This window comes from Coregonus lavaretus, assembly GCF_964263955.1.
Source record: "Coregonus lavaretus genome assembly, chromosome: 26".
Taxonomy (NCBI): domain Eukaryota; kingdom Metazoa; phylum Chordata; class Actinopteri; order Salmoniformes; family Salmonidae; genus Coregonus; species Coregonus lavaretus.
Genome location: NC_140013.1, coordinates 27,985,538 through 27,996,963, shown reverse-complemented (window position 1 = coordinate 27,996,963; position 11,426 = coordinate 27,985,538). Strand labels below are relative to the sequence as shown.

The following is an 11,426-nucleotide window of genomic DNA, read 5'->3' as shown; positions in this document are numbered from 1 at the left end:
GTCAGCCTCAGGGTTCCAGGCCAGCTTCTGAGGCCCCCCCTTAAGGAGAGAGGTGAGCGGGGCGGCTATGGAGCTGAAGGTCCTGATGAAACGCAGAAGAAATTTGTGAAGCCCAGGAAGCTCTATAGGCCCTTGATGGTGGTGGGAACTGGCCATGACCTGACGGCGTCCATCTTCGCTTTTTCCATGAACACCCCCTGAGGTCTGATCCTGTATCCCAGGAAGGAGATGGCTTGTTGGTGGAATTCACATTTCTCCCCCTTCACCAACAGGTTGTGATCCCGGAGGCGGAGTTGGACCGCTCTGACGTATCTTTGATGTACACCACCACCTGTCTACTCAGCATGTCTCGGAACACGTCATTGACGAAAGACTGGAACACGGAAGGTGCGTTGGCGAGGCCGTAGGGCATGATGCAGTATTCATAGTGGCCTGAGGTAATGCTGAATGCCGTCTTCCACTCGTCTCCTTCCCGGATTAGGTTGTAGGCACTCCTCAGGTCCAACTTGGTAAAGTACCGGGCCCCTCGCAGCTGCTCGATGGCCGATGGAACCAGAGGGAGGGGGTACTGGTACTTGGTGGTGACTGCGTTCAGCCCCCGGTAGTCAGTGCACGGTCTCAGGCTGTGATCCAATTGATGGTGGGGTTGTGTAGTCTGAGACATGGCAATCCCAAGACTATCCGGTGAAGGGGTGATGTGACGATGTGGAAGGACAGCTCCTCGTGGTGCTCCGGTAGTGTGGAAATGGTGATGGTGATCGGGAGAGTGACGCGCGTAATGGTGCCTAATCCAAATGGTTTATTGTCCGGCGAGGTGACGTGTAGCGGAGAAGGCAGTGGCAAAGCACGCTCATTCCAGCCGGAAGACGCCGCCACCGTGCGAAAGCTCAGGGCGTACTCGCACGCGGCCCCCTCTCCCTGTTGTAGCCGCAGGAGACGCTCACCCCGTCCTTTCCCTCCGTGGGATGATCGAACACCGCCCTGATCCGAGCGAGGAAGGTGGAGTAGGGAAGCGACGCGGCCTCACCTCCTTCCCAGACTGCCGTGGCCCAATCCAGCGCCTTTCTCTTCAGTAGCGAAATCACCAGCGGTATCCTGGCTTGGTCTGATGGAGATGCCCCACGCTGAAGCGCCAGATACAGTGAAAGCTGTAGCAGGAAGCCTCTACATTTCTTCATTTTCCCGTCATAGCACTCCGGCAGGGCGAGGGGTCCCTCAGATGTTGGTGATAGCCCGGGAGGAGGTTGACTGGATGCACTCACCGCTCCCTGAGGTGGAACCGGAGCGATGGTCAGTTTATGCAGCGTTTGGAGCACTTCCTGCGTGTCGACTTTCAGCTGGGCAATCTGCTGCTGGTGCTGGTCGAGGCACTTGGAAACTCCAGGAGGATTACCTGTTGCATCCATCTTCGTAATTGGTGTGTGTGATGAGTACTGAGGATACGAAGAGGCAGGATGCAGGAATCAACAATGTAAAGGTTTACTTCACACTGAGCAAGAGAACAACAAAGAGCGAGTACACGACAAGACACTAACAATCACACACAACACAACACTGAACAGTCCAGGGTTATATAGGGGTCGTGATGAGATGATGAGGTGCAGGTGCGGTGGAGGTGATTAGGGTGCGTTGGGTTTTCATTCCGGTGTTGCTGAGGTGGTGCTCTCAGACCGGTGGCTCAGTAGGCCCGGCAAATCAGAGCGCTGGAGGGGAGCAACGGGAGGAGACGTGACAGGTTCAAAGAGAAAAACGTCACAACAAAGCATAGTGTGTGATTATCAGATTTCTGTTTGTGAAATACAAGACGTTTCAAAGCTTTGAGCGTAGAAACAAACGCACCAGTTTACGGCACTGGTCATTTTGTACATAACACTCCCTAACAAGCGCACCATCATCCAACTCAGTATAGTTTGGCAGCAACACAGGACAGAATTATTCAGAAGACTTAATTTTGCCAGTGACCATCCATCAAATACTTCTGTGCTATAACCTACCAGGGATTACTATGAGAGGGCCAGTTTATATGCAGCTATATGGTTGTAGTAGGCTAGATGAGGATGCTTTTAGGGAGGTTATGGTTATCTGACTGATTTGGGCCAGTGGAGTGATTTCAACAATAACTTTCTATCTGTAATGACTTGGGGTCTTAACTATGGCATGTGCCCAGGATTACAGGATTTAAGTGTAGATTAAAATGTGCAAGTGATGCATAGCAACTGCTAGTGACTAGAGTAACACTTTACAGTTAAGTAATAAGACTGATGGTTGGGGCAGGTGAAATCATTTCATTGATTATGGACTGACTGGGGCATTTGTGCTAATAAGTTGTTTCATATAATTATATTTTGATGAGGAATTAAGGTCAGTGTGACTTTTACCTTGTGTTTTACCTAATTAGTTCAATAACGATGTGTGAAATTAAGAATTAAAGGAGGTAAAACATTAACTATTTCACAAGTCTGGATCCAAGAGTGAATGTTACACAACTCCATTCTCTCTTACAGCCTCTTATAGACCAACGCTTGATTTGTCATTATTGCTTTTAGAAAGTTGTGAAGGGCAGCAATTACATCTGAAGAACAATGATTTTGAAGGATAAGGACATTATTCATAATTGAATTCTAATTCATAATATTTGTTCAATTCAAAGCATCCAAGAGCCTTGAACAAAATATGAATATTTAATCTGCTGTTTTAAGACACCTTGAATTTCATGACTGGCATACAGGGAGGCATAAGTTACAGGGTCGGATGATGGTTTATCTTGGAAGAGTAAACACATTAATGAAAACCCACAGAATTCTGTATTAATAGTATTCAGTCTGTATACTATATATCTAACAGTTCTTGGATGACAAGGATATTTGATTTATTTGTCTGGTGTGTACAAAATGTAAATAACAAATTGTCCTCTCTAACAGACGACAGGACCTAGAAAATGGTGTTTGGCATCCGGAAGCGCATCCAGGACCACCTGGTGGAGCGAAAAATCCGCAAAACCCGTCTGGTGACCAAAGAAGGCCGCTGCAACATTGAATTTGGCAACGTGAAGTACGGCAACCACTTTGCCTTCCTCATGGACTTCTGGACGACCTTTGTGGAGTTCCGCTGGCGCTTTGTCCTCTTCTTCTTCATCACCTCCTTCACCCTAAGCTGGTTCATCTTCAGCCTGCTGTGGTTCTGGATCGCCCGGAACAACGGCGATCTGACGTGGCAGAACCCCTCAAGTGACCACACCCCATGTATGTGGAACGTCTACGGTCTCACTACGGCCTTCCTCTTCTCCCTGGAGACCCAGACCACCATCGGGTATGGTGTACGTGCCGTCACCCCTCACTGTCCTGGTGCTGTAGCCCTCATCATTATCCAGACTCTCATAGGGGCCCTCATACACTGCTTCATGTGTGGAATCATCGTGTCCAAGATATCCCTCCCTAAGAAAAGGGCCAAGACCATCACATTCAGTGAGATGGCTGTCATCTGTCCTAAGAAGGACTTCCTTTGCCTCATGATAAGAGTGGCCAACTTACGCAAGACCCTGATGATCGGGAGCCAGATCTACGGCAAGCTGTTGAGGACAACCGTTAAACCCGACGGGGAGACAATCATCATGGACCAGGTGAACATTGAGTTCATGATGGACGCTGGGAAGGACAACCTCTTCTTTGTGTGCCCTCTCACACTCTACCATGTGATTGACAAGGCTAGCCCTTTCTTTGAGATGGCAGTGGACACGCTCCATAAGCAGGAGTTTGAGCTGGTGGTCTTCCTGGAGGGTACAGCCGAGACCACCAGCTCAGCCTGTCAGGTCAGGACCTCCTTCATCCCTCAGGAGATCATGTGGGGTTACAACTTCCTACCCATCATCTCCCGCAGCAAAGAGGGCAAGTACAGAGTGGACTTCTCCAACTTCTCCAAGGTGGTGGCCGTGGCCACTGCACACTGTGCTTACTGCTTCCACAACATGATGGGACACCACCTCCCCTCCATAAACGCAATCGACAACAGTGGATTTGAAATTATTGATATCCTAGAATAACCTAACCTAATTTTTGGAGGCAATTTGTGAAGGAAAAAAAGTATCTTGTAATATTTATATATATAGTAGGGTCTGGAATTATTGACACCCTTGATAAAGATGAGCAATAATGACTGTATAAAATAATTTATTCAAATACTGAGCTATAATGTTAGCAATTTTTTGGGGGGGGAATTCTATTCTTTTATACAAAGAAAATTGCTCAGAGAAAGAGATTTTGTTTAACAAGTAGTATATATTTTTCTCATTAAGGTAGGGGTTAAACTTATTGACACCCCTAAGATTCTTATAAATTAAGTAGTCAAAAGTTTAGTATTTGGTTCCATATTCCTAGCACGCAATGATTACATCAAGCTTGTGACTCTGGATGTATTTGCAGTTTGTTTTGGTTGTGTTTCAGATTATTTTGAGCCCAATAGAAATGAATGGTAAATAATGTATTGTTTAATTTTGGAGTGAGTTTTATTGTAAATAAGAATAGAATATGTTTCTAAACACTTCTACATTATTGTGGATGCTACCATGATTAGACATAATCCTGAATATATCGTGAATAACGATGAGTGAGAAAGTTACAGAGGGTCTAAGATCAAACCCCCTAGACATGCTAACCTCTCACCATTACCATCTTTGACCCTCTGACCTTCTCTTTCGTTCGAGAGACTTAAAACGCTGCAATATTATATGCCTTGCAGAGACGTGGTTGGATGACTATGTACATAGGACTCAGTTGATTCTCCATCCAGCGGCACAATCGGATGAAGGCAGCCTCGGGCAAGTCCAAAGGGGGAGGGGTGTGTCTCTTTAAAAAAAAAATGGTGCGCTGCTTCCAGTGTGAAGGAAATCTTGAATTGTTGCTCACCTGATTTAGAATACCTCATAGTAAGCTGCAGACCCTTTTCTCTACCAAGAGAGTTCTCATCTGTAATCATTACATTTACATTTACGTCATTTAGCAAACGCTCTTATCCAGAGCAACTTACAAATTGGAGCATTCAACTTATGATAGCCAGTGGGACAACCACTTTTTTTTATGGGAGGGGGTAGGGGAGGGTGTAGGGGAGGGGGTGGGGGAGGGGGGGTAGAATGATTATTTTTATACTATTCCAGGTATTCCTTAAAGAGGTAGGTTTTCAAGTGTCTCCGGAAGGTGGTCAGTGACTCCGCTGTCCTGGCGTCGTGGGGGAGCTTGTTCCACCATTGGGGTGCCAGAGCAGCGAATAGCTTTGACTGGGCTGAGCGGGAACTGTGCTTCCGTAGAGATAGGGGGGCTTGCAGGCCAGAGGTGCCCTCGTTTGGGTGTAGGGTCTGATCAGAGTCTGAAGCTAAGGAGGTGCCGTTCCCCTCACAGCTCCGTAGGCAAGCAACATGGTCTTGTAGTAGATGCGGGCCTCAACTGGAAGCCAGTGGAGTGTGCGGAGGAGCGGGGTGACATGAGAGAACTTGGGAAAGTTGAACACCAGACGGGCTACAGCGTTCTGGGTAAGTTGTAGGGGTTTAATGGCACAGGCAGGGAGCCCAGCCAACAGCGAGTTGCAGTAATCCAGACGGGAGATGACAAGTGCCTGGATTAGGACCTGTGCCACTTTCTGTGTAAGGTAGGGTTGTACTCTGCGAATGTTGTAGAGCATGAACCTGCAGGATCGGGTCACCGCTTTGATGTTAGCGGAGAACGACAGGGTGTTGTCCAGGGTCACGCCAAGGTTCTTTGCACTCTGGGAGGAGGACACAATGGAGTTGTCAACCGTGATGGCGAGATCATGGAGCGGGCAGTCCTTCCCCGGGAGGAAGAGCAGCTCCGTCTTGCCGAGGTTCAGCTTGAGGTGGTGATCCGACATCCACACTGTTATGTCTGCCAGACATGCAGAGATGCGATTCGCCAACTGGTTATCAGAAGGGGGAAAGGAGAAAATTAATTGTGTGTCATCTGCGTAGCAATGATAGGAGAGACCATGTGATGATATGACAGAGCCAAGTGACTTGGTGTATAGAGAGAATAGGAGAGGGCCTAGAACTGAGCCCTGGGGACACCAGTGGTGAGAGCACGTGGTGCGGAGACAGATTCTCGCCACGCCACCTGGTAGGAGCGACCTGTCAGGTAGGACGCAATCCAAGAGTGAGTAGCGCCGGAGATGCCCAACTCGGAGAGGGTGGAGAGGAGGATCTGATGGTTCACAGTATCAAAGGCAGCAGATAGGTCTAGGATAAGAGCAGAGGAGAGAGAGTTAGCTTTAGCAGTGCGAGAGAGCCTCCGTGACACAGAGAAGAGCAATCTCAGTTGAATGACCAGTCTTGAAACCTGACTGGTTTGGATCAAGAAGGTCATTCTGAGAGAGATATCAGGAGAGTTGGCAAGAGACGGCACGCTCAAGAGTTTTGGAGAGAAAAGAAAGAAGGGATACTGGTTTATAGTTGTTGACATCGGAGGGATCGAGTGTAGGTTTTTTGAGGAGGGGTGCAACTCTCGCTCTCTTGAAGACAGAAGGGACAGTTGATGAGTTGATGAGCGAGGTGAGGTAAGGGAGAAGGTCTCCGGAAATGGTCTGGAGAAGAGAGGAGGGGATAGAGTCAAGCGGGCAGGTTGTTGGGCGGCCGGCCGTCACAAGTCGCAAGATTTCATCTGGAGAGAGAGGGGAGAAAGAAGTCGAAGCATAGGGTAGGGCAGTGTGAGCAGGACCAGCGGTGTCATTTGACTTAATAAATGAGGATTGGATGTCGTCAACCTTCTTTTCAAAATGGTTGATGAAGTCATCCACAGAGAGGGAGGAGGGAGGGGGAGGAGGAGGAGGTTTCAGCAGGGAGGAGAAGGTGGCAAAGAGCTTCCTAGGGTTAGAGGCAGAGGCTTGACATTTAGAGTGGTAGAAAGTGGCTTTAGTAGCAGAAACAGAGGAAAATAATGTAGAGAGGAGGGAGTGAAAAGATGACAGGTCCGCATGGAGTCTAGTTTTCCTCCATTTCCGCTCGGCTGCCCGGAGCCCTGTTCTGTGAGCTCGCAATGAGTTGTCAAGCCACGGAGGGGAGGACCGAGCTGGCCGGGAGGATAGGGGACATAGAGAGTCAAAAGATGCAGAAAGGGAGGAGAGGAGGGTTGAGGAGGCAGAATCAGGAGATCGGAGGGAGAAAGATTTAGCAGAGGGAAGAGATGATAGGATGGAAGAGGAGAGAGTAGCGGGAGAGAGAGAGCGAAGGTTGCGACGGCACATAACCCTCTGAGTAGGGGCAGAGTGAGTAGTGTTGGAGGAGAGCGAGAGAGAAAAGGATACAAAGTAGTGGTCGGAGACTTGGAGGGGAGTTGCAGTGAGATTAGTAGAAGAACAGCATCTAGTAAAGATGAGGTCAAGCGTATTGCCTTCCTTGTGAGTAGGGGGGGACGGTGAGAGGAAAGGAGTGGAAAGAAGGAGGCAGAGAGAAATGAGTCAAAGGCAGACGTAGGGAGGTTAAAGTCACCCAGAACTGTGAGGGGTGAGCCATCCTCAGGAAAGGAACTTATCAAGGCGTCAAGCTCATTGATGAACTCTCCAAAGGAACCTGGAGGGTGATAAATGATAAGGATGTTAAGCTTGTGACTGTGACAGCATGGAATTCAAATGAGGAGATAGACAGATGGGTCAGGGGGAAAAGAGATGTCCACTTGGGAGAGATGAGGATTCCTGTGCCACTGCCGCGCTGACCAGATACTCTCAGGTATGCGAGAATACATGATCAGACGAGGAAAGAGCAGTAGGAGTAGCAGTGTTTTCTGTGGTAATCCATGTTCCGTCAGCGCCAAGAAGTCGAGGGACTGGAGGGTAGCATAGGATGAGATGAACTCTGCCTTGTTGGCCGCAGAACGGCAGTTCCAGAGGCTGCCGGAGACCTGGAACTCCACGTGGGTCGTGCGCGCAGGGACCACCAGATTAGAGTGGCAGCAGCCATGCGGTGTGAAGCGTTTGTATGGCCTGTGCAGAGAGGAGAGAACAGGGATAGACAGACACATAGTTGCCAGGCTACAGAAAAGGCTACAATAATGCAAAGGTGATCGGAATGAAATTAACTAAACATCTGGGAAAGCGAGAGAGCGGGGCCTCCCTCATTTACGTTTCACTGAAACACTCAAATATAACTCTTCCAACTTCCACTTTAGAAATTATAATTGTTGTAAACTACAGCGGTTCATTATGGCCGTATACATCCCTCCACAAGCCAATATCACACTGGCACTCAACGAATTGTATGAGACCATAAACAAACAAGAAACTGCTCACTAACTAATAGATGCACACCTCCCTCTGTTTCTGGATCATGGACTTCCTGACAGGACGGCCCCAGGTGGTGAGGGTAGGCAACAACACCTCAGCTACGCTGACCCTCAACACAGGGGCCCCTCAAGGGTGTGTGCTTAGGTCCCTCCTGTACTCCCTGTTCACCCACGACTCCAACACCATCATTAAGTTTGCTGGCGACACGACGTTGGTAGACCTGATGGCGATGAAACAGGATTTACAGGGAGGAGGTCAGAAACTTGGCAGTGTGGTGCCACGACAACAACCTCTCCCTAAATGTCAGTAAGACTAAGGAGCTGATTATGGACTACAGGAGAACTAGGGGAAAGCACATCCACATCGACAGGGCTATAGTGGAGCGGGTTGAGAGCTTCAAGTTCCTTGGCGTCCACATCACTAAGGGCTTAACATGGTCCACACACACCCGCATAGTCGTGAAGAGGGCACGACAGCGCCTCTTCCCCCTCAGGAGGCTGAAAAGATTTGGCATGGGCCCTCAGATCCTCAAAAAGTTATACAGCTGCACCATCGAGAGCATCTTGCCTGGCTGCATTCCTAATATTGAGTTGAGGGCCCCTTTGCCCTCAGAACAGCCAGAGCAGCCTCAATTCAGTTGTGTCAAGTTGTGATACACATGGGAATCTGTTGAGCGTGAGAAACCCAGCAGCGTTGCAGTACTTGACACACTCAAACCGGTGTGCCTGACACCTAATACCATACCCCATTCAAAGGCACTTATACATTTTTCTTGCCCATTCACCGTTTGAATGGCACACATACAAAATCCATGTCTAAATTGTCTCAAGGCTTAAAAATCATTTTTTTGTCATTTAGCGGACGCTCTTATCCAGAGTGATTTACAGTACTGAGTGCATACATTCATAGTGTTCCCCTGTGGGAATCGAACCATGCTCTACCAACTGAGCCACACCGGACTATCTTTAACCAGTCTCCTCCTCTTCATCTACCCTGATTGAAGTGGAATTAACAAGTGACATCAAAAATGGGTCATAGCTTTCACCTGGATTCACCTGGTCAGTCTATGTCATGGAAGGAGCAGATAGTCCTAATGTTTTGTACATTCAGTGTATACACATTATATACACACTCACTCACACGCACACTACATTGACACTCTCACACAAAACCCACACACATTCACATACACTACATACACACTCACACAAACACACGTACACGCATACTGACACAACACAAACACTCATACAGACACACCTCTGCATTTATTTTTGTCCAAAGCTTTCTGTAATTACACAAAGTTATATGGGGTTTTTTCACACACTTTTACACTCATCATGTGCTGCTGCTACTCTGTTCTTTATTTTACTCTTATTATTATTATCTATCGAGACGGTTAGTCACTTTACCCTGCCTCTACCTCAAATACCTCATAACCCTGCACATTGATCTGGTACTGGTACTCCCTGTATATACTGTAACTCCATTATTGTGTATTTTACTCCTCTTGTGTCACTATTTTTCTTTTAATATTATTATTTTTTTAACTCTGCATCATTGGGAAGGGCTTGTAAGCAAGCATTTCACGGTTAAGTCTACAGCCGTTGTATTCGGTGCATGTGACAAATACAATTTGATTTGATTTACTCTAACTTGATTGATAGACTGAAATGGCTTCTTGGTAGCTAGTTATAAGGTTGGGGGATTGGAAACAATAATAAAATTGCTTGGTGGCTAGTAGTGTTACAGAGAAACAACAACAAACAAATACACTTATTTTAACCTGACAAATCTGAGGTGACACGTGCACCTGTGCCCCTATGGGCATGACGACTCTGATTATTATTATTATTATTATTATTATTATTATTATTGTTTATTTTTTATTTTTTTTACTGTTATTGTTGATGTAATTATCTCACTTCACTTTAGCAACAGTGGCTCTGTCATTCACGCTAATAAAGCTTTCTGAATCTGAATCTGATGTGTCCTTGGGAATATAAAACAGTTTCAAGTTGTAGTGGTCAACAGAATGTTCAGACTATCCTGTAGAGGCCCATTGTCACGATCGTCATAATGAGTAGACCAAGGCGCAGCGTGATATGCGTACATCTTCTTTAATAGAGTACTTAGCAACACAATAACACAACTAAACAACAAATGATATGTGAAGTCCTCGGTTAACAAAACACAACCTACACGGAACAAGATCCCACGAATCACAAGTGCACAAAAGGCTGCCTAAGTATGGTTCCCAATCAGAGACAACAAGCAACAGCTGATTCTCGTTGCCTCTGATTGAGAACCACCCCGGCCAACATAGAAACACATAACCTAGAACAGAACATAATAAACGAAACATAGACACTACACAAAGAAACTAACACCCTGGCTCAACATACAAGAGTCCCCAGAGCCAGGGCGTGACACCCATCTCTCACAGAGATCTCTCTGGGAAACTCCTTGACAGACTCAAATACCTCTGATTCTGAGGTGTAGGAGAGGGTGAAAACACAATAGTAGACAGTGCCATGTCATGAAATAAGATTAAGTAAGAAATTCAGCCATCACATTATTGTGATTAGAGCAGAAAGGAAGTGCAGTCTATGGTTAACAGATGAGATCAGTTATGGTAACACAAATAATTGTTTGTAAACCACACCGGTCACCTAAAAAACTGTCTGGCGACCCATTTCGCTCTAAGTAAGATAAAGTAAGGTGATGGCTCCTCTTTACAATTCCACAACAGAAAGAGTATTCACAATTGCTGGTCCGAGGGAGATCCAAATGTATTCTGTCTCTGGCTGAGAAGAGCAATAGGGTGTTTTGACCTGACCTCCAGCCTTGTAGCCTACATTTACATTTACATTTACATTTTAGTCATTTAGCAGACGCTCTTATCCAGAGCGACTTACAGTTAATGCATACATTATTTATTTGTTCATACCCCCTGTGGGAATCGAACCCACAACCCTGGCGTTGCAAACGCCATGCTCTATCAACTGAGCTACATCCCTGCCGGCCATTCCCTCCCCTACCCTGGAAGACGCTGGGCCAATCACATCAAGTGTACCACAGAGCAGGGAGAAAACACAACACTGATATTCTTGTTGGTTTACCTCACAATCACTCAAAGGAACGGTGTG

The 11,426-nt window shown here is 46.9% G+C and overlaps 1 protein-coding gene across 1 annotated transcript; it reads left to right on the top strand.

The window, feature by feature from the left end:
- Positions 1 to 2,938: 2,938 nt before the first annotated feature.
- LOC311102074 (ATP-sensitive inward rectifier potassium channel 1-like) lies at positions 2,939 to 4,039 on the top strand (the record flags this gene model as incomplete). Its single annotated transcript, XM_084143295.1, has 1 exon — positions 2,939 to 4,039. One exon carries the CDS (start codon positions 2,939 to 2,941, stop codon positions 4,037 to 4,039), a length of 1,101 nt encoding a protein of 366 aa, XP_083999421.1.
- Between the last annotated feature and the right edge of the window lie 7,387 nt (positions 4,040 to 11,426).